This window comes from Corvus kubaryi, unplaced genomic scaffold (genome assembly GCF_017639235.1).
Source record: "Corvus kubaryi isolate FWS band 111438036 unplaced genomic scaffold, C.kubaryi_AGA036_p1.0 37396, whole genome shotgun sequence".
NCBI lineage: Eukaryota > Metazoa > Chordata > Aves > Passeriformes > Corvidae > Corvus > Corvus kubaryi.
In genome coordinates, this window is record NW_024581135.1 from 1199784 (window position 1) to 1223483 (window position 23700).

Genomic DNA, 23700 nt, shown 5'->3' on the forward strand with positions numbered 1-23700 from the left:
TCACCATGGATGGGAACTGTCACCATGGATGGGAGCTGGTCACCATGGATGGAGCTGATCCCTATGGATGGAGCTGGTCACCATGGATGGGAGCTGGTCACCATGGATGGAGCTGATCACCATGGATGGAGCTGATCCCTATGGATGGAGCTGATCCCTATGGATGGAGCTGGTCACCATGGATGGAGCTGATCCCTATGGATGGAGCTGGTCACCATGGATGGTGCACTCAGGTGCACTGAGTCTCTGCCAGGCAAATTCCCAGAGAAAATGACTCAGAAGTTGGACACCCCTTCCCAGGGGTGAGCAAAGGGCCATCAGACAGTGGTTTAGCCAAAGCCAGGCCTAGAGCCCAGCTCAGGGACAATCTGTCCGATTATTTATTGAAGCCAAGGTTAGTAAAACAAGCTGTGCTCCATGTCACATGCTCCTCAGCTTCCCAACATCTGCTCTCCTTCCCAAGCTGGAAAACAGCAAAATCCCACTTTCTCTTTCCTTCTCCCTGAAACTTTTCCGGGCATTTGCACAAAGGCAGGAAGGAACCTGGACCCCGGGACCATCCTGGCTGAGGAATGAGGGACAGGCAGGAGGAAACAGGATGCTCCTCACCTTCCTGGTCACTGCTGGGTCCAGATATCCCTTCAACTTCTGGATGTAAGTGTGTGGAGGATTCTTCACTTGGAATCTTTCCTGGAAAAGAGACAGGAATGAACATCAGCCATTTTTCTGTTTACTTTATGCAGGAAACACGTGCACCACGTACATATTAAACCATGTTTATTTATAATACATTATATTCATAAAAATAAAGTACATTTAAATGGATCTCAGTATTTATATCAACAGTATAAAAATACACCTTAAACCTTCAGTGGGAATGCTGAGTTTTAGTTGCACATCCACCTGAAGTTCCAGGGTTTCTGCTCAGCAGGAGCATGGAGAGGAAGGAGAAGGGTCAGGACATGATGGATTGAAACCATCACCATAAAATCCAGGAGACCTTTTTAACCACTTGGAAAAATCCTTCCACTGTCCCAGGCCGCTCCAAGCCCTGTCCAACCTGGCCTTGGGCACTGCCAGGGATCCAGGGGCATCCATGGAACAACCCATGCCAGGGCCTCCCCACCCTCCCAGCCAGGAATTCCTTCCCAATATCCCATCCCTCCCTGCCCTCTGGCAGTGGGAAGCCATTCCTCAAGGTCCCAACACCTCATGCAGGGGGACAATCAATCTCCAATCCCCCCTCAGCCCCAGATCACAGATTTTGGTGACAAACACCAGCTCTGTCTTCTGAGAGCTCCCTGATTTTTCCTTGCTTTCCCAGTGGCCAGCTGGAAGTTTATCCCACCAAAGCTGCTGTGAAACACGAGCTGTTCCATGAGCAGTGTGCTGTGTCCAAACCTCCTCACAGCATTCCCAAAAGTTCTGATCCTATTTGTATCTTGGAAGAACTTTACGCTGTTCTGCCCCATTCCCTGGAGGAAAGATCTCATCCCAGTCTCCTCCTGAAATTTCCCAGTTTATAACCGTTATCTGAAGCCTCCCTTTATTAGGTCAGGATGCAATTTTGGATTATCCCAAAGTTATTCCAGAATGAACAGGACACTGCTGCCCAGTTACCAGAACTGTCTGCACACCACAAGTTCTTCCTGTTATTATCTTGCTGCTTGCTGGAAAAAAAAAGTAATCCTTCATGGCCAGCAGGAAAAAATGAAGGAAAAACTCTTCCCTGAGCTCCACCAGCCCTGGTGGGAGCTCTGGAAGTCACAGAGCACTCATGGCTTTCCTCTTTTACAGCTGGATTCTTTTTCCATGCACCTCCACACAGCTCTGGAATTGGCATTTCCTTTTTTATCTCAAAACCAGCTCAGAAAATGCAAATTGCTTCACTGAGGGTTCTTCTCTGGTCAAAGTGACACCAGCAGGGCTTGTCCTGCTCCAGCACCACATCCACCATCACAGACAGATTCCTCCTGGCTCTCCCACATGGATTCTCGGAGCCAGGCTCACCTCAGGGGCTCCCAGGGGGCAGACAGAGATTTCCTGGAATCCCAGAGTGGTTTGGCTGGGAAGGCACCTCAAGGATCACCTAACTCCTCCCTCCTCCCACTGCCCCAGGGTGCTCCAAGCCCTGTCCAGCCTGGCCTTGGACACTGCCAGGGATGGGGCAGGAAGGGGGACTCCTTCTGTGGTTGTGTCCCAGGGGTGGGAGAATGATCCCAGAGTGGTTTGGGTTGGAAGAGACCTTAAGGATCCTCCAATTCCAACCCCTGCCATGTCCTCCTGGCAGCAGTATGCCATCCCAACAATGCTCCATGGTCACTCTCCCATTTATTCCCCCCTTTTTGGGGGTTCTCTCCTGCTGACAGAGCTGTGCTCAGTCCAATCCCCCAGAGAAGCTCTTCTGCTCTCATGGATTTATTTCTCTTCCCAACTGATCAACCCTCATCTGCTGAAGTGACGGGAGCTTTTCCCAACTGCCAGTTTCAATTGCCTGGAATCTTCAAAATGAAATGTTTAAAGAGACTCAAGGAGCACATTCAAGAGTCTGGGATGCAACTACTGGATGGTTTTGTTTGTTTTCTTCAAACCTGGCTGTAATTACGTATTTATGTCATAATCTCTGCAGCAACCTCATTTAAAAAGATGCTGCTCGTTCCTGTGGAGTGGAATTATTTGGGTTAAAAGATTTTCAAGACGTTATCCATGAACAGCAAACACCAGCAGTGCTCTTCCCTAAGGACTGACCCAGAACCACTTGTGGTAAACATCTCCTAGGCCTGGAAACATTTTTACAGCCCCTTCAAGTGCTTCTTTTTTGCTGGTTTGGAAAGCTACGAGGGATTAGCCTTTAAAATTGCCCTTTCCTGGCTATGATTCCTGTCTGGCTTTATCCAGCTCAGAGTGCTTTGTATTTGATGCTGATTAAGAAGCTGCAAGAGCCAGGGCTGGGGCTGTGCAGCAAGGCCTCTGGGTCACCCTGGATGTCTGCTCACAGCCACCCCCTTCCCAAAAATCTGACTGGGAGCTCCCAGGGGATGGGAAGGCATGCTGCTGGTTGCAGGCTGTGGACATTGGGATGTGGACATTGGCTGTGGACATGGTCCTCCTTGGGAGCATCCCAACACCCACACTTCCCAAGGCACTGCTCCGCCTTAGAAACCATAATTAAAGGGTTAAAAATCCCTGCTTTTTCCTGTCAGCTCCTCCCCTCCACTTCTGGCAATTCCCACCCACTCCTTGGCCAGCTCTGCTTCCAACCTCAGGATTTGACACCATCTGAACGAGGAGGTCGGGGATTTTTACCACACACATAAAAAGCCTAAAATCCGGATTGGAGCGGCCAAACTTTGCTCAGCAAATACTGAGGGGTGACATCACGGCTGGGACGTGGTGGCTTCCCTGGATTGAGCCATTCAGACACAACAAAGTTCCTAAATCCTGGTGAAACCTTTTTTATCTCCGCTACGTGACTCCCGTGAGCTCCAGCATTATCTGCAGCCTGAAAGGACACGGGCACGGAGCAGCAATGAGTCCACACTGCCTTTGTCAGCCACCTACAAAGCAAACGAGCTTAATTCCCAAGGATAAAGGCCCTTTTTTACTTGGAAAATCCCTCAGGAGTGGTGTTGTAAGCCAGGATGGAACAGCACAGGGAATGCAAGGGCAGCAGCGCCAGAGATGAGCTGGGCCCAGCACCTCCCTTTGCGGAATAAACAGGGAGAATTCACTGGGATTCAGTTCAGAGAGGGATTTTGGACAAGGGATGGAGGGACAGGACACAGGGAATGGCTTCCCAGTGCCAGAGGGCAGGGCTGGATGGGAGATTGGGAAGGAATTCCTGGCTGGGAGGGTAGGGAGAGCCTGGCACAGGTTATTCCATGAATGCCCCTGGATCCCTGGCAGTGCCCAAGGCCAGGCTGGAATAACCTGGGACAGTGGGAGGTGCCCCTGCCCATGGCAGGGGTGGCACTGGATGGATGGGCTTTAAAGTCCTTTCCAACCTAACCCATTCCATGATTCCATAATTCAGGGGAAAAGCCTGGATGAGGAGCACAACACCGCTCCAGTGGCTCCTTCACCCACAATTTGCACTTTTTTTTCCGACGGATACAGGAGGAAAGGGAGGCTGGGGGGGCTTTGCTTCAGCGGCCGAGAGGAACTGCTGCACTTCTGCATTTCCTCTTCCACGTGATCCTACAAAGAACTCGGCACATCTCCTGATCGCCCAACTCTGGAAAACGTATTCATTCCGGAACCAGGAAATTGTGGCTTTTCCAACAATCCTTGGCTCCCAAAAACATTCAGGGCATTTTTCTGCATTAGCCCATATGTTGTTCTCATTATTATCATTATCCTTGCTAAGCTGTTTCATTCTTGGGATTCACAGATGCCGGGGAAGCACCCGACTCAGGATCAGAATCCCACAGGAAGTGCTGGGAGTGCATAAAACCCATGGACTGGGATCAGTGGGGAAGGAGATGGGACAAGGAGATGGGGAGCAGTGTCTCCTCCCTCCCGAGGCACAAACACATCGTGAACACGGTGCAGGATTCCCAATCTCCCACAGCTCCGGAGGGTGGCTCGCTCCTGTCCCAGCAGCACTCCAGCCATTCCCGCCAGCAGGACAACGTGTCACTTTGTGAGTGTCCTTATGGAACGAGGTGACAGCAGCTGCTCATCCCTGCCCTAATGAGGAGGCAGAATGATCCACTCCCCCAGGATTAAGGTCCTGCCAAAGCAGGTCACTGTCAGCTCCCTGCTGCACCCAGCTGCTGCTCCCTCATGCCAGGGGTGCCGAGCCCTTCCCAATCCCAAATCACTGAGCCTGGGACTCCTCGTGCCCTTATCTCCAACCTCTCCATCCCTCCTTGTCTGACCTCCCCTGCGCCTCCTCTCCCAGGGTGACTCAGTCAGATGAATGAAGCCACGCGTGTCCCAAAGTCCAGCTTCTCCCGAGTTCAGTAAAACATGGGATTTTCCACCCTGTGTTTACCCCAAGAGGGCAGATTCCCTGGAATAAACCATGTTTTTTAAGCAAAGGCTCTCAAACCAGAGCTGTAAATGGCTTCTGCAGCACAGGCAAAGTGATGGAAAATCCTTGGCTGGATATTGGCAAAAACCCCTGCGTCTCTGTTGTGAAAGGGTCAAAGGCACCAAAAGGGCTCCCAGTCCCCTCAGCACAGTCCTGATGAGAAATCTGGGCTCCACTGAGGAATTTGGGACAAAAAAATGGCCCAGCACCTCCACAACACCCTGCTCCTCGCTCAGTCCCTTCTCCATCAGCCATCCAGGCAGGGATGGATCCCTCAGGCAGGGAAACCCCCTGGCAGCAAAGCTGAGGGGTGGCCCAGCACCCCACCCACCAAGGCCATCCCAAGAGCTCCACGTGGCCACCAGCCTCTGAAACACCAGGCACCTGCCTTCTCCTGGAGCTTCAGCAGGAAAGGGAGAGCTCTACAAACACCTCAGGAGGAGATTTTGGGTGCAAACCTCACAACTTTCCTGTGGGTCTCTTCATCCCTTACTCCCACACCTGCCGTGTGTCCCAAGGCGAGGCCACCATTTGCCATTAGAGGGCAATGAAGAACTTTGCAGGATGTCCCCAAGCCCTTCCCTCCACATCCATGTCCCTCTGCAGCACCTCCTGGCACCCAGCTGGACACAGGCCTCGAGGACACCAAAAGAGCCCTCAAGGATCCCATTTCCTGGATTTCCACACATCCTCATCGCTGCCTGGATCATTCCCAACACCAACCCCTCAGATGGCCACCATGACCTTTTTCACAGTGGCCAACAGATTTCCTGGCTTTCCTCTTTTCCTCCTTCTTGTACCTTATCCAGAGAGGTCAGAGCAAGCCCTGAGGACAACACTGAGATGATTGGGAAGGTTTATAGACAAAGGAAGAGAAAATTCCACATGGGATGAGACCTCCACAACCAGCCCAGCAGCCCTTACAGTGATTCAAACAATGCACATAATCCTATTCATGGCAGATTATTATTCATTACTATTATTATTATTAATTACTATTGTCATCATCATCATGAAACTGGTTCCCCACTTTTGTTAATCTCATTTTTTGCAAAAGGGAGAGTTCCCTTTGGGGGATTAACTCCTAATATTCTCCCAATATTCCACAGATAAATATCCAGGAACCGCTGCACAGACTGTTTAGAAAACACCATTTCTGGACACTTTTTCCTTTCAGATCTAAGATGAGAAGCAGCACAGGAGAGAAGGAGTTCATTTCCTCATTGATTTACAAGCAACACCAGGTGAAAATGGTGTAGTGGGTGAAACCAAGGGAAAACAGCAGTCAAAATCTGCATCCATAATAAAAACATCCTGCACAACCCCTGCTCCTGGAAGGGCTCTCATCCCTGTAATTCCAGGGACAGATATAAATATTTCACACCCCATATGCTGCGTTTGGGGCTTTTAGTGGCACCTGCTCACACTGCTCTGATTGAGGGGGGACATCAGGGAGCTGTGACAGACCCCAGCCCCTGCTCCCTGCCCAGCGTGTCCCATGGGATGGCTGGACACGGGAAAGGTGGCACTTGGTCACCTCCGGCTCCTGCTCCTGCCAGGGCTGGCCCCACAGTGCTGGTTACATCAGCCCTGCGCTGCTTCCCTGCCTTTCCAGAGGATGGGAAGGGCCTCATCCCAGGGAAGGGACTCATCCCAGCCCGGGAGTGGACTCGGAGTTGTGCAAGGAGCTGTTAAGAGCCGCGATTACTCCAGATTGCAGATTTCCTTCCCATCTGCTCGTCCCTCCTATCCCACCCCAGAGCTCGGGAGTGAATCAGCAGCAGCTGCAAAGGGTGGATCAGCTCCGAGGTGGGAATTTGCACATCCAGACTGGGATCAAACGGCTTCTGCCTGTCCCGCTGCCAACCGGGAATCCAGCACGGAGCTCAAACCTCTGCAGGACGCTCTGGGAACACCCGTGACACAAATCATGGATTAGGCTGGGAGGGACCCTAAAGCTCATCCAGTTCCACCCCCTGCCATGGGCAGGGACACCTCCCACTGTCCCAGGCTGCTCCAAGCCCTGTCCAGCCTGGCCTTGGACACTTCCAGGGATGGGGAATTCACAATCCCTCGCAGCAGTTCCTGCAATTTTTGAGTGTCTCACTAAATGGAGTCTTTAAATAGCTCAAGCTTTGCATTCTCTGCACAGGAAACTCATGGGGGAAAAAAGCAATTCTTTATTAAGCTTTACTTTAAGGTACCTGTGCAATAGATTTAAACTGCCAGAGGGCAGGATTAGATGGGATATTGGGAAGGAATTCTTCCCTGTGAGGGTGGGGAGGCCCTTGGATGGAATTCCCAGAGAAGCTGTGGTTGCCCCTGGATCCCTAGAAGTGTCCAAGGCCAGGCTGGATAAGGCTGGGAGCAATCTGGGACAGTGGAAGCGTCCCTGGGGTTGGCACTGGGTGGGCTTTAAGGTCCCTCCCAACCCAAACCAGTCTGGATTCCATGATTGGATCAGACACCCCCCCTGTAACAGCTGAATAGGAAGTGTCCCATAAATGTCTTTATCCCAACGTCCCTGAGCTCCCAGCACGGCTGCACCTCCTGCCAAACTCTCACCCTGGTTCTGCTGAGTTTACATCCCAAGGGAACATCCCACTTTCCCAGTGCTGGATCAATTATTTTCATCAGCCATTACCGCTGAAGTCCATGGCAGTCCCAGTTTTGCTGCTGGCTCCCAAATTCAAATCCCACCTTTGGCGCATTTCGTTTTCCCCCAAAACGCCTTTCCTGTTTATCCATCGCATCCTGTTAGTCGCTGCACAGCTCACGAGGAGATGCCTCAGCATCTGGCACTGCCTGATCCAAGGCTGCTCCCAGCCCCTGGAGGTGAACAGGAGTTCAGGCTGCAGCAGCAGCCGCCTGGCCCTGGAGGTGCCAGCTCCAGCCGTCACCACGGAGCGTGATGTGGGCAGCCAAACACTCCCTGGGTTGAGATCATTTGCTCAGGACACACAGGGCAAGACTCTGAGGTCAGGCCGAGCCTGTGCAGGGCAAAATCAGCAGCGTTCAGCAGCCAGAGGGAATCCAGGATGGAAACATCAGAGGGGAAAGGGATATCCCTGTGTGAGGTGGGAATTTCCACAGCCAGGCTGGGACCAAACAGCTTCTGCCTGTCCTACTGCCAACACAGCCTCCAGCACGGAGCTCACACCTCTCTGGGACACTTGGAGAAACATCTGTGACACAAATCATGGAATGACAGAATCCCAGATGGATCAGGTTGGCTGCAGGTATTACTGCAAGGCCTCTAGGAGTGGTCACCAACAACAGAGCAAAAGCCAAAGGAATGAGTGTTGGAAACTCCTGGGAACAGGCGCCTGCAAGGTCTTGCTCAGCCCAGGGACGCTGTGGATGGAGCAGCTGGAAAGAGGCACCTCCCAAAGGCTCTCCCGAGGCTCCTTACCTGGTCACAGATGAGCTCCCACTTCTTCTCGTTGTCGTACTGCCGCAGGAGCCGGGCTTTGTCGGGAGGCAGGTTCATGGCATTCTGTGGAGAGACAGGAATATTGTGAGGGATCAACCAGGGCCAAATCCAGCTGGGGCAAACCAAGGCAGCGTGGCTGCGGTTGTTGAATTGTTTCACGTGAATTCCTGATGCCAGGGTTGCTCAGGAACGTTCCCTCTCCCTGTTGGTTTTGGCCCCAAAAGCGCCGCTGAATAAACGAGGCACCCACGGGCAGGGCTGGGCCACGCTGGGACACACGAGGTGAGACTGAGGGCCAGCCCTGAGCTCCAGGTTCTGGGCTTTTAGGAAAAGATTCCTCTCTGTGAGGGTGGGGAGGCCCTGGCACAGCTTCCCAGAGAAGCTGTGGCTGCCCCTGGATCCCTGGAAGCATCCAAGGCCAGGCTGGATAAGGCCTGGAGCCGCCTGGGATAGTGGAAGGTGTCCCTGCCCATGGAATGAGATGAGCTTTATAAGGCTCCTTCCAACCCAAACTACTTTGGGATTCTGTGACCAGCCACCTCCATCCAGCGAAGAGGACAGGATTCCCTGAGCTGCCACAGCACAGGAGCCACTCGGTGCCCCAGACAGGTCCTGTTCCCTTCCCCTGAGGGAACATTCCAAAGGGAAACACCCCCCACTGTGGGCTGGGGCTGCAGGACAGTCCTCTCCCAACAGGATCGTGAAAGGCCACTTCATTTTAACTCCAACAGCTAGCCAGGTTGGAAACGCCACCACATGCCACCTTATCTGGATGACACAGATCCCGGAGTCAGGATTGCTGCTGCCCAACCCCCCGAGATAACAATCCCAGCCTGTGAGTGACAGGAGTCAGGAGGAAGGGGAGAGGCAGCAATTATTTGATCCCTATCGTTCCTGGCTCCTTTGATGTGAGATCCCCTTCCAGGACAGCTCTCTGGGAAGGGCTGTGCAGGCCACTGGCTCCCAAGGCAGCATTCCCAAGAGCCCTGTCCTGGAATGTGCAGCACACCTGTTGTGCTTGTGCTCCTGGAGAACCCAGAACACTGGATGGAACCCAGGACACCTGGATGGAACCCAGGAACACCTGGATGGAACCCAGGAACACCTGGAGAGCTCTGCAAACACCACGCCTGGAGAGGATCCCCATCAGCCCAGTCGAGCACAGCAAGGCCAAGTGGTGGGTGGAAAATCTGTTGAGCACCTCTTGGGCTCCAGCAGCTCCTGGGCTCCAGCTGGAATTCCCAGACTGGCCCCAGTTAACCCAGTTAACCACAGGCCTCTGGCAGTCCATGCCCGGTGGGGAAGAGCCAGCCAGTCCCAGCGGCACCGGACACAACAATAAGTCAGAATGAGTAAATCGGAGTTTCGGACTCAAATCCCACTCCAGGAGCAGCTTCCCAAGGCTTCAATGGGCAGCCTCCAGCTTTATTCCAGCAGGCTGTCCTGGGGATCCCTGGAACCATCCCAGACCCACACTCTGCCCAGACCTCCTCCATTTCCTCGCACAAACCCCATCCCAGGGAAGGGAAGAGGAGGGATGCGGACAGGGAGCACCTGTTGGGATCAGCCATCCAGGACACCTCACTGGCACCTGGAAAATGGGAATTTAAGGAAGTTCCTGGCAGGATCCCAGGTGCCAAGGGTGATTCAGTGCCAGGGGATGGTGTAGGTAGTGCTGACCGCACTGATGGGCACCAGGACAGCCAGGAGCGCCTTGGGAATGAGGGACAGCTGAGGATTTGCTCCTCTGCCCTCCCTCCATCCCAGCCCAGGAGTGTCCCCCCTCCCGGGGATCCCCTCCACACCTCCTGCTCCCATGGCTGCTCTTCCCAAGCTTGTTTTCCATCAGATAACAATGACTCTTTCCTCTGCTCATCTCTGCTGTCATGCTGGCAGTATTTATAGGCTCTGATCATATCTGTGCTCGCTTCTCCTCTCAGTCTCTCACCAGGCACCTTATCAGCTCTGTTATCATTTCATGCACTTCTTGGTATTTTTCCTGAGGGTTCTTCCAGCACCATTCCTTACTCCTGAGCCATATTTCACAGCTCTCAGCTGGAGGAAAAGCTCCAGTGTTTACCTGCAATGCAGCCCTTGTCAAGCTCTGATCTCCTTAGAGCTAATCAGCTTACGCACCCCGGCTGGCACCGGGACAGGAAACCTGCCTGGAAACCTCGGCAGCACTCGGCTGTGGCAGGGGTTCAGCAGGGATGAGAGCTGGAACGGGGAAAACAAGAGCCAGGCAGCAGGCTCCAGTGATCTCATTCCCAAACGAAGCCATCTGAGCTCACTCTGCTACGGGAAGTGCTTTGCTTTGCTCCTCACAACCACTTTGTGTCCCTCAACAGCTCACTCCAGACATTCCTGCCCTCTCCCACAGGGAAAACCCTCTCTGGACACGGTGTGCAGCCAGGCTCAGCTCCCTGTGTGGAAGCTGAGGGTGAACTGCACCTGCTCGCTTCCCAGAAAGAGATTTAAAGCATGACCATGGTATGGACAGGACCAGGCCTCACCCCAGAGTCCCTCCAGTCCTTGGCTTGATCTCTGCTGGAGGGAACTGGGAAGGAAAGAACCACCTTGGTTACCTGCACAGCCTAAGGGAGGTTCAGATCTGTCAGAGTGTCCGAAGGGGGGACCAGGAAGGGTCTGGAAGGGACAGATGAGCATTTGAGGTCTGGGGTGGGGGGGGGTCTTCCTTATTTCATTGAGTTTCCCTGGATCTGGGGGGGGTTTATCCCTTTTTTTCTTCAGCTTCCCTGGAGGGGCCACACGAGGAGCAGCTGAGGGCACTTGGTTTGCTGGAGGAGACTGAGGGGAGACTCATCCCACTCCGGAGCCTCATCCCAAGGGACAGCTCCGATCTCTGCTCTCTGTGATCAGGGACGGAACCCGAGGAACGGCCAGAGCTGTGCCACGGAATTTTAGGTTGGATCTCAGGGAAAGGTTCTTCCCCCAGAGGGTGCTGGGGAATGATCGCATTCCCAAGACTGCCAGAGCTCCAGGAGCATTGGGACACCGCTCCCAGGGATGCCCAGGGTGTGATTACTGGGGGTCTGTGCAGGGCCAGGGGCTGGATCCATGATCCTTCCCACTCAGGATATTCCAGGATTCTACACCATACCTTTGCTGAAACCTGGACTAAGGATTTCCTTACTCTCAACAGACACTCCCTGCTGGAAAATCGCTTCCTAATCCATGATATTTTTACTCACATGGGAAGCAATAGATTTTTTTTAACATCTCTGCATGGCACTACCCCAAGTGGCTCCTGATATCCAAGTGCACTGCTCCCAAGTCCGTAACTCCAGCCGTAGCAGCAGGATCTGAGGCAGCAGCTACTGAACTGGCTCCGGGAGCTTTGCTGCAGTCACACCCAACCAGACACATTCAGTGTCTGGATTTCTTATTCCCTGTGGATCCCTGGAATGACTCACCAACGTCTCCTGGCCACTTCCAGCTCTTACAACCGTGGGCTTCACACATCCCAGTGTTCTCTAGTTAATGGCAGGTCTACCTCCTGTGGTTTCCCTTCCCATCTTTTCCCAATGAGAGCTCTGAAGGCTTCTGACAGCAGAACTATTCCCTCCCTAAAACAATCCAAACTCCTGCTGCGGCCAGCAGGGATGGCCCCACTCTCTCCTCTCCTGCCTGTGTCCCCAGTGTCACCACCCACTTGTGCAGCTGGGACCCTTTGCCAGCAGAGCAGATTTCCATCAGCTCAGGAAGAGCTGCACCTTTAACCGGATCCCCAGCCTGCATTAGGATCCCATAAAACCCATTCCTGAGAGTGGGAACTGCAGCTGAAGCAGCTTCATCTTGTGCCCCACAGCTCTGCATCCTCACTCCCACTTCCATCCTCATCCCTATCCCTGGCTCCTGGCTCCAGGGATGGCTCCTACCAAACACAATCCAGATTAAAAAGAACCATTTTTGGCCGAACTGTTCTGCCCCCCTGGCCGAGCAGCCGAGCCCAGGTGAGCTCCGCAGCTTCGCTCCGCTCCTTCCTCCCACAGCCCCAGGAAATCAGTCCCACCTTCCTCACTTGCAACTTTCCACTACCTCACGGTGCTTCCAGGCCTGGGGAGGGAGCAAAGCCAAGCTCCGGCACGTTATCCTGCCTGGAGAGGCCGTAGGAAACCAGAGCCCTCGGCTTCCGACTCCTCAGCAACACCTCCCAACACAAACCTGGAGTGACTGCAGCTGGATCCTGCACAGCCTCCTGCTGTCTGCAAGGGCTCCTGTCCAACCCCATCCCGGCTCCAAGAACACAGGACTTCGCTTTCCCCCCCAAATTCCAAAGTTATTCATGTCTGCTGCTACGTGCCAAACCATCTAGGTAAGGTTTCCATTCCGTTTGCTCTGGGTTGGCAGGATAAAGCTGGGCCTTAAATTAACCACAGTAGCAGATGGAAAACTGGGGGGAATACAAGCAGACCTCCAAAATATTAAATTGGTTAAGAGTTAAAAATAAAACCAGAGTGCAACAAGGAAATTTATGTCTTTTTAACCTATGAAATAAAGCCCAGCTCCGTCCAAACTGGCGGAGCCTCCAATTCCAGGTTTTGATGCTAAAAATCTCATTTTGTGGACTGATCTGCAGGATTTGGGCACCACCACCACAGCTTGGCTTCACCCCTGGTCTCAAACATGTCCCTTGGGGTTGTCCTGCTGTCCCCTTCCATGGAAAAGGGGCATTGACAGAGCTGCTGGTGGCCACGTGGGGTGGGGGCAAAACGCTCCTGCAGCCAGCATCATCCAGGGAAAATGCTAAAATACATCCCATGTAAAATACATCCCAGAGCGGGATAAAGCACCCAGCTGCAAAGGGAAGGACCAGCAGATGCCTCCAGGTGCCACCTGCAGCCCAGGTCACACCAGCACCAGCTCCAGTGCCAGTGGTGGAATGACTGAGCTGTGCTTTTTCCAACTTATTCCTTGTTTTCCTGAGGATTAAAAGGCTCAGCGTTTTGGAAAACCAGTGTAGCAGCAACTCAACTGACTCAAAAGCATGAGCATTGCTAATTAATAGCATTGCTAATTAATAACATCAGGCTGCTGCTCTTATTGATCTTATCACCTTCAAGTCCACAGCCCTTTTATTAATGAATCCTGGCATTGATGTGCTGGGAATGAACAGAGTCCTCCGGATCCATTCGTTCCCATGAACTGCCCTGGATGCATCAGTACAAGCTCATGAAGCCCTGAAATGTGGGATGGCCTCACCATCCAATGGATGGGGATGGAAAAAGGCAGGAAAGCAGAGCCTGGCAAGGGAAGGTGAGTCTGACACCACTGCCAATGCCAGCACTGGAGCAAGGGACATTAAAAGCCATCCCAGCAAAGAGTTAAACTTCCCACTTCCATAGAGGCACTGCTAACCTTGCAAGGAATAAAGGTATCCCAGGAAAACCTTATCTGCAAGGACACACACCCTGATGTGGCAGGTGAGGGTGAAGGCAATTCCCACTCCTCCTCCAGGAGACACCGCACAGGAACTCACATTCCTGAGAATTAATTCCCAACTGGCTTTCTCCTCCTGTCCTCCCTCTGACTGGGATTATTCCCACCTTGCACTTCTCCCAGAGAGATGGAAAAACAAACCTGGATCATTTCTGGCTTCACAACAGCACTGAGGAAAAAGATCAGGGCTTTCAAACACTTCAAATAAGTCTTGGTCCTTGTGACTCAGATTTACACACCCACACCAAAGCTCTGCTCTTACTCCAGGCTTCAAGGACTCCCTATCCTCACCTGGAACTTCCCAATCTGAGCTTATTCTCCAGCTCATTTGTTAAACTTCCCAATTCCTCAGGTTCAGCACAGCATTTTGCCTCCAGCTCTCCAGGGTTTATCTCTCTCCACCATGACGAGCTGCAATCCCGATTTTTCCTGCATTTCAGTCAGGGCTGTTGTAAGGCAGAGCCTGAAGTATTTTTAACTTTTATTAATATCCAGTGAGTTCTTACAAAGCAGACCCAAAACTGGTTCCTAAGTGAAGTCCATACCTCCCACCTTCACAACACAGAAACAGAGCAGCCCTTCCCTGGCTGGAGAGAGCCTGAGAACCAAATCCCAGGTCCTGAGTGGATCCAGGTTTCCTTCTTGGCACTAAGCTGCCCGCGTCCTCCCAGAGTCCAGGATCCAAAAGCAACCAAATTCCAAAAACATTAAAAAGAGCATGAAAAGCAACATAAATCAGTTCAGATGCGTTCATGTGACACTGCCACCCTTGGCTGTCAGAGGTGTGATGAGGCTGGAAATGTTCCCTCACAATCTCTAAATTTAGCTGGTGTGTAAAGGAACCAGTTTAGAATGAGGAGAGTGCCCAGGCAGGAGCAAACCCAGGGCTCTGTGCTCATCCTTTGAGGCTGGAGCAGGACAACTCCAACTTCCCGACAACCCTCCTCCTCTGCTGGGACAACCAAGGGGACAGTGGCTGCTTGATGGTGGCTTGGAGCCATCAAGAGTCACCAGTGAGACCTCACCCCACTCACTCAATCACCTCTGACTCGAGGTTTACTGCGGGTCTGGAACATCTGGGTACAGCATTAACGTGTACATGTGGCACCTGGGGACAGGGGTTAGAGGTGGCCTTGGCAGTGGGGAGGGAATGGTTGGATCTGATGATCCTCGAGGGCTTTTCCAACCTTAATGATTCTGTGATTCTTCATCCCCAATACTTGCCAGGGGAAACACACATTGATCAGGTCACCCAACGCCACAGCGCAGGACGGCCGTGGCAGCCAGGTCTCTTGAGCCTGGGGGAAAATCCCCAGAATCCCAGAATCATCCAGGGGGGAGGAGACCTTGAAGAGCATCGAGTCCATCAACCCAGCACCACTACAACCATCCCCAACCCACATCCCCAGGTGCCACATCCAGACACCTCTCGAGCATTTCCAGAGACAGTCACTCCACCACATCCTTGGGCAACTCATTCCAGTGCCTGACCACTCTTCCAGGGAAAAAAAAATTCCAATATTTAATCTGGACCTCCCCTAGTGCAACTCAAGGTCATTTCCTCTCATCCCCTCACTGGGGACATGGCAGAAGAGCCCAACCCCACCTCACCCCATCCCCCTGTCCAGGAGTTGTAGAGACCAATGAGTTCCCCCTGTGCCTGCTCTTCTCCAGACAAAAATTCCAGAAGAAATCACAAAATTCCGTAAGAAGCAGATCCTGGCCCCACACCCTCCTCACTCGCCACGTCTGGAGAAGGTCCCTCACCCTGCCCTAACTGTGACCCTTTCTGCAGAACAAGTCTCTGTGTAGCTCCAGGAGCCGCCTACCAAAACAACCTCGGGATTTTTGTCCAGCATTAAAATTTAATTCCAGGGCCTGGCCTATAAAACAGCCCTTAATATTCTCCTCGAATATTAAAATGCAACTTTTTGCAATTTTCTGTGCTACTTAACTCCCCAGCCCTGCTCTGGTGTGTTTATTTAGGAGAGCCAGAGGCAACTGAAGCGAGCTCCAAGTTCCCTGACTTTATGAGGAACCCAAGCTAGGCTAAAATTAAATGCACTTATTGTTCTAATCCTCCTTCTCCTCTCCTGTTTTTTTTTATTAAACTAGTCTTTGATCTAAAAATACCAATGCTCTGCCTGCAGCAGGCCTTCCTCCTCCTAAACACGCCCTGGATCCATAGGGAAGAGCAGGAGAAGCTTCCACAGCACGGAGGGACCTGCTGAGGAGAGAGGACACGGCGTGTGCAGCTCATCCTTGGGAAATGATTGGAAAAAAATCCAAGTGGAACTCTTGACTTCTGGATCTGTGATTCCCCACGTGCATCTCGGTGGGCCTGAGGTTATCCAGGAACACCCGCTTCATACATGGAAGGGGAAAGCTGGGATGTAGAAAATCGTGGCGGGAACATGCGGTTCCTCAGCTGATAAGGAAGGACTAAACCATCCAGGAATCCAGTGGCAGGGAAGGGGGAATATTCCTTGGGAGATCATCACCTTCTGGGTGTTTCTAACCAGCCTGGAATCCTGATGGAGCACGGCTTGGAGGCAGCCAGGGGGTCCCTGCCCCACATGGCCGTGGTGGACGATGTCCACGGGCAGGGCTGACACCCAGGTTCCTGCGTTTTCCACCACTGTGGTTTTCCATGACTTTTCCAAGCCCCTCGGTGTCCATCACCCCTCCCCACGTGTCACTTTGCTCCCTTTGATCAGCACTGCCATTTGCATATTCATCATAAATTAGCATTTCCCTTCCGAGCTCTTCCCAGCCACTGTGGGATCGCTCCTTCAGTCCTGGCTCAGTGATGGGATAGATTGGATATTAGGGACATTTCTTCACGGAAAGGGTGGCCAGGCATTGGAATGGGCTGCCCAGGGCAGTGGAATCCCCATTCCTGAAGGGATTCAAAGCCGTGTGGATGTGGCACCTGGGGACACGGGGCAGCGGTGGCCTTGGCAGTGCTGGGAAATGGTTGGATTGGAGATCTTGGAGAGCTTTTCCAACCTTCAGGATTCTCTGATTCTCTGATCCTAAACCCCTTCTCCTCACACAGCAAGTGGGGTCTCGCTGGGAGAGCCACGACGGCTCCGACCCCGCTGAGGGGACTTCATCCGGGAAACCTCTGGAAGGTTTTGGGGACCAAGGACTGCAGTGACCACGGAGCCGCTTGTTCCTCTCAAAAACCCAGGCTCGGCTTAAGGGCCTCACATTTTGGGAAAGCTGAAACCTCATTAATTCATCACTGAAAAAGAATTCCATGGTAGGAACGCTTCAAAGGCCAAGCCAGGCCTGACTCACTCCGAGCTCCGAGCTCGTCCCGTGGCTTTATTAAATCACTCACTGCTGATAAGGCAAACCACAAAATCCAAAATTACAGCCCTTTCAGTGAAATGTCAGAGAAAGTGACTTCCAAAGAACCAAAATGTGTATTCCAAAGGCTGTGCTGGGAATTGCACAGATGGTGGGCAGTGCCCACGACTCCATTCATGGGGCAGCCCGGAGCGCTGGGAGCTGCGGGGCACAAAAACGCTGGAAAACACACAAAAAACGGGGTTGCAGCCATTTTTACATCTTTCCACTCCTGTGCTGCCTCACAGCAGCACGGGCAGAGTGGCGAGGTCCAAGCACCCCTACAATTATCCCAAAGATGCCAATGGATTTTGGGTTTTCTTTGGAATTTTTCCCCAGATCCCATTGCTGTGAGTCAGAGGATCCCCATCCCCTCGTGCCATTGTTCCCTACAAACCCTCTGGAAGTGGAGCATATGTCACCTGTGGGACTGCACTGCTGCTCATCCATCAGCTGCTCAGGAGGAAAAAGGAAAATTCCAGCCAGCAGTTCCGACCAGCGGCTGCCGAAGCCCAGCTGGCAGCTGTGCACACCCCACTGCAGCACAGTTACATGGGATTTGGGAAGGAATTCCTTCCTGGGACGGTGGGAAGGCCCTGGGATGGAATCCCCAGAGAAGCTGTGGCTGCCCTGGGATCCCTGGAAGTGTCCCAGGCCAGGCTGGATGGGGCTTGGAGCAGCCTGGGATGGTGGGAGGTGTCCCTGCCATGGCAGGGGTGGGATGGGATGGGCTGGGATGGGCTGGGATGGGATGGGATGGGCTTTAACATTCCAACCCAACTCAGTCTGGGACTCTGTGATTTATATGGTATTCCAGAGGATGACAGAAGGGATTTTCAGAAGGTGGGTGGAACAAAACCCCTCCGACCTCCCCTCACATGGAGGATCCCACACTTCCCCTCCAAAGGCATGAGCTGGTCAGAGACATCGGCCAAGTCAACCTCATTCAGGAAAAGCTGGATAAAATTCTCATCAAAACACTTAAATTTCTCCTAAGTGCAAATTTTTAAGGCAGTTGATGATCCCAGATTATCCTACATGCACTTCTGTGATAGAAATACCGTGTATTTTCTCACCAGAAATCATGGAATTCCACACTGGTTTGGGTTGGAAGGGACCTTAAAGCTCATCCCACTCCTCCCCTGCCATGAGCAGGGACACCTTCCCCTATCCCAGGCTGCTCCAAGCCCCGTCCAACCTGGCCTGGGACACTGGCAAGGACGTCACAGCTTCTCTGGGCAACGTGCGCCCACAAACACTCTCCACACATAGGGATAAAAATCCATGGAATCCATTCCAAGTGAGTTTCTTATGCAACACCAGCCGAGACTTCAACTCCAGCGCCCACAAAAAACCCCCACACGGCAAAATCCAACCACCATCCCCACACAAGCAGATGGATAAAATCCCCCCCAAAGCCAGAATAAAACACATAAAACTATTGATGTGTTTAGAGAGACACAAATAAAATCCAAGAGCAAACCCAACCCACGGGGTTTGGTCCCAGGACAGAGGAAACGGGGCTGGCTGGCAGCTCCCTGATGGACGCTGCTCTAGGAATAAAACCTTCACTTTAATTATATTAAGGGTTGGATAAACCAAGAAAAATAAATGAAGTCAGGGATAAAAAGCCTGGCCCGGGGCCTGGTCCCAGGTTTTCTGTCTCCAGTGAATGTCAGCACGAGCCCTCCTTGGAAAGCCACATCCCAGACAAAAGTCCTGCTTTGGAGGCAGCCAGGAACTCGCTCAGATGCTCAGAGCTGGAGCCTTTGGAGCCTATTTTTAATTCTCCCTGATTTCCCTTCTCTTCCCAACATCCTCCCGCCAATCCAGGTCTCTGCCCTCCCCTCAGAGGGAGCAGGTAAATCAACAGAACTCCTTAAAAAATGCAAATTATTTACATCCCTCTTTGCTGCACTCAAGTACTTGATGGACAGGGAAAGGAATTTACTTGGAAGTTGATTCCACCTAAAAATGTAAACACCAGAAAATCTCTCACACACCGAGCCTCAATCCCAAGGGAATTTTTAACAGCGAGTTACAAACTTGGATTTACACTGGAAATATTTACAGGTCTCACTACTGCAGGCACCACTCCAGCCCGGCAGAGGAGGTGCAGGGAAGCCAAAATAAACCCAAATCCTGTGACTTTCCAGCCATAATATTGGAGCAGGAATTCCTGCAGCAGGGCTGCTGCTCCGCTGTCCCCAGGGCTCCCTGACATTCTGCTGGCAGTAAATCACTGAAAACGTGTCACCCACACACACAGGGGCATTGTGTGACTCATCTGAAGTGACTAAAATTCAGCATTTTCAGGCACCAGCTCTGATTTTTGCTGCTTCACCACGGATTTCACAGCACCTGCTTGAAATACTATTTTCATTTTTTTTTTTGAAGTGTTCAAGGCTCCACGGATTTGCCAAGAGCGAGGCATCAGGATTCCAAGGAATGCAGTGGCCCTGAGGGAACACCTCTGCCTGCCCTCCCTTTGTTCCTTTCCTGGAAATCCCAGCCTTTGCCGTGTCCTGATTCCAAATGCATCCACATGGTCCCGCTCCCTCCTCCTGGACACGGATACTTTACAGATGTCACACCCACGGATGCAGCAGCATTTCTGGAGTGCATTTTCCTTGAGTTTCCCTGGATCTGGGGGGGTTATCCCCTTTTTCCTTGAGTTTCCCTGGATCTGGGGGGGTTATCCCCTTTTTCCTTGAGTTTCCCTGGATCTGGCAGGGTTTATCCCCTTTTTCCTTGAGTTTCCCTGGATCTGAGTGTGTTTATCTCTTTTTAAATTGAGTTTTCCTGGATTTGAGGGAGTTTATCTCCTTTCCCTTGTATTTGCCTGGATCTGGGGGGTTTTCCTTCATTTCTTTGATTTTCTGTGGATCTCGATGGATTTATCCCCCATTCCCTCATATTTCCCTGGGTCTGGGAGGGGTTTCTTCCCTATTTCCTTGAGTTTCCCTGCATCTCAGTGGGTTTATCCTCCTTCCCTTGTATTTTCCTGGATCTGGGGGGGGGGAGGTTTCCTTTATTTCCTTGAGTTTCCCTGGATCTGGGGGGGGTTATCCCTTTTTTCCTTCAGTTTCCCTGGAGGGGCCATACAAGGAGCAGCTGAGGGCACTTGGTTTGCTGGAGAAGAGGAGACTGAGGGGAGACTCATCCCACTCTGGAGCTTCCTCCCGAGGGATAACTTTGGTTATTCCTTAAGCCCTTTTACTGTGGCCATCCCAAAGCCGGTCCCCAAGGTAGGTGCTAGACCAGTAAGTGTTTGAACTCGCCCATAAAATCCCTACTAGGTTACTTTTTCCAAATAAAATCTGTGGCTGTGCTGGCTGGGCTCCCATTCCCGAGGCAGTTCTGGATGCTATTTTTAACCTCTGTGAGAAGATGAATCCCAAATTTATGGACAATGTATGCAGCCACCTAAACTCAGGAAAAGAAGGGAAGGGGAAGAGGAAGAGAAGATTTCTCTCCAGCTGCTGTCATCCCAGAGTCATCCTTACAACTGAATCCCACAGGATTTCTCACCTGATGGCAACACATGTTTACAATTCCCTTTGTTTAGCTACAAACACCTCCGGAATTTCATCTCTTCATGTCAGACACGCTCCAGCTGCTCACCCTCCCAGACATCCACCTCGTGAATTTCCCCAGACAAAACTTGTATTTCATCAAAATTCCCTTTGATGAATGTTTATAAACTCAGGAACAATGGGAATTGTGACAGAGGATTGCACTGCAACACCACACACTGACATCTCCTGCCTGGAGCACACCGAGGGTGCTGCCAAAATCATGGAATCAGGGAATCAGTGAGGTTGGGAAAGACCTCCAAGACCCCTGAGTTCACCCTGTGATGGATCCCCACCCTGTCACCCAGCCCAGTGCACTTCGGCTACGGTGCTAATGGCAACAAAATGGGAAAACTATTCCACACACCAGCTCTTCCTCAGGTTCTCTAAGGCAGAACTGTCCCAAACTCCTGACTAAATTAATTTAGAGTCAGGATGGTTATGGAGAAGGAAGCTGGATTCAGTCATGAGTGAATATCCAAGGACTGTGAGGTGCCGGTCCCAGGTGGAAGGAGCTGGGCTGGCTGTCAGCACCATCAGGAACTGAACAGATTCAGCCTTGAAGACAGGGACAGCCAAAAATTATTTATAAGGGGGCTTTCTTGGGAATATTTTAGTCCCCAAATCCTTCACCTGGGGGCGGGTGCCAGTGGCTTGTGGCACCTGTGTGCCAGGGTGTCACACATGAGCCAGACTCTGGCATTTTCACTGGAAACTGGAAGTGCTGATGTGAAGAGAGCTTTGTAAAAGGAGCTCTGGCTCTCCTCGGCTTCCCACGCCGGGAGCTGGGAATGGGAATTAGGTTAAAGACCTCCTGGGCTCCCAAGCAGAGCATGGCACGGAATGAAAACGAGCCCTGGCCGGCACATGACCGGGATGAGAAGCGGGATTAATCCCACACCGGCACCGGGAACAACCAGCCCCCAGCCTGGCGTCGGGACAAACACCAGGCCAGGCTGCAATACCTCAAATTCCACTTGAAACAGTACAAAAACAAACCAAAAAATCCTTTCATCCACTAAGTATGATCCAAGTCTGGCACAGGCAGCCCCATCCTCGGAGGGCAAATGGGATCCAGCCCTGAGCAACCTGCTGGGAGCACCTTGGCCTGTCAGGGATTCCAGGAAATCTCACGGGATCTGCTGGCGATGGGAGAAGCAGCACCAACCCCACAGCACAGGACAGGCAGAGCTGAGGAAGTTTTGTGCTCCACATCACAAACAGCTTTTACCTTTAGCTGGAGTTGGCAAAGGAAGAATATTCTTCCCAGCAATGGTCCTTCCTCATCAGCCCCACACTTCATTATCCTTATCTGCAAGAACTCCCAGATGCTATCAGCAGGTCCCTACTTCCGTGGCTGAGGGAGCCTCGGGGAAGGAATGCCAAAACCCAGCCAAATTCACGTGTGTGAGCTCAGCCACGCTGCCTGGATGGGGTGGGCTGGGAAGCAGAGGGATCAGCTCCCTCTCCAAGCCTCGGCACAGCTCCCACTGCCAACAACAGCTCCCGGCCCACGCTGGAGACGATCCCTGCCTGGGAGCTGTGTGTTCCTGGAGCTGCTGGGCTTCCCTTGGGATCATGCCTCGGCTCCAGGGCTTCCACACAAGGCCAGCCCGTGACTCCTGCACCTCTAGAACCGAGTGAGGGTGTCTGGAAGCCTTGTTGGAAGCATTCCCACGAGACCCAAATTTTGGGTCCCACACAACGTGATGTGGTGTCCCCCGTGGTGTGAACCCGGGGACCTTTGGGAATTCTCCCCTCGCAGCCTCACCTGCCCTTCCAGCTGTGTGGGAACCTCTCAGGGATGGCCAGCATGACTTGTAGGTTCATTTTGGGGGAACAAAGATGAAAAGAGAGCCCTACACCAACACAGAGCTGTGGATCTGGCTGCACCCACCAGCTGCCACCAACACAGAGCAGTGACACCAACATCCCACAGGACAGGGGGAGTGGTGGCACAGCCAGGGGAGCAGCTGCTCCAGAACAAATCCAAGTATGGATTGGAGTATGGATGGCAATGGAGCTCTTGGATGCTGTTCCAGCACCACACAGTGCCCCTGAGGGGAGGCCCCAGTCCCAGGGTGCCACCAGCATCCCCCATTCCCGATCGAAGCCGGCAGGCATCAGCCAGACCCAGCCTTCCAGAAAGCTCCAACTCCTCAGCTGCCTTTGGGAATGTCTTCTCCAGCTCCACAGGCACCAGAGATTACGGGAAGTCTGTAAATCCCAGCATTACCAAGGCTGCAACCAATTGCTCCTAATGATGCCCCTTCGGAACATATGCTCGGCCTTCTGTCACCACACTCAGAGTGGCTTTGGGAGCACAGCAGCCCCAGCACAGCCCCACAAACAGGATCTCACACTTCCAGGCTGCAATTCTGCCTTTGATCAGGTACTGGGTGACAGCAGCACCCCCAGGGCACCCACACAGCTCCACAGGGAAGGGCCAAATTGGAAGATTTGGGCTGGGAGTTGGCAAAACGTAGCTCCTTAAAATCTAGCTCCTGCACCGCGCCCAGGCAGGGGGATGGCTCTGATTCCAGGGAATGTCACGGCCCCGAGGCTGCCAGAGCTCAGGGAATGTCTGGACAACGCTCTCAGGGATGCACAGGGTGGGATTGTTGGGGTGTCCGTGCAGGGCCGGGGCTCGGATTGATGATCCTGTGGATCTTTTCCAGCTCAGGAGATTCCGTGACCTACGGTTTTAAGCTGAAAGGAAAATTCCTACAGCAGCCAGGCACCTCCAATGCTCAGGGAAAGACGGGCATAGGGGGAATGTGGGACCCCCAAAGCAGGGAGAACACACCCGACAGGAGCAGCAGCACGGCCCTGGCAGCTCCGCA

At 52.5% G+C, this 23700-nt stretch overlaps 1 protein-coding gene across 2 annotated transcripts in view; it reads right to left on the reverse strand.

Moving 5' to 3' along the window:
• FMNL2 (formin like 2) overlaps positions 1-23700 on the reverse strand; it is a 92275-nt gene that overhangs the window by 21018 nt on the left and 47557 nt on the right. For both annotated transcript variants that reach the window (XM_042040825.1, XM_042040827.1), the window contains exons 2-3: positions 8448-8531; positions 610-690 (exon numbers count right to left, since the gene is read on the reverse strand). In XM_042040825.1, coding sequence (XP_041896759.1) covers positions 610-690; positions 8448-8531 — 165 coding nt within the window. The remainder of the gene's footprint in view (positions 1-609; positions 691-8447; positions 8532-23700) is intronic.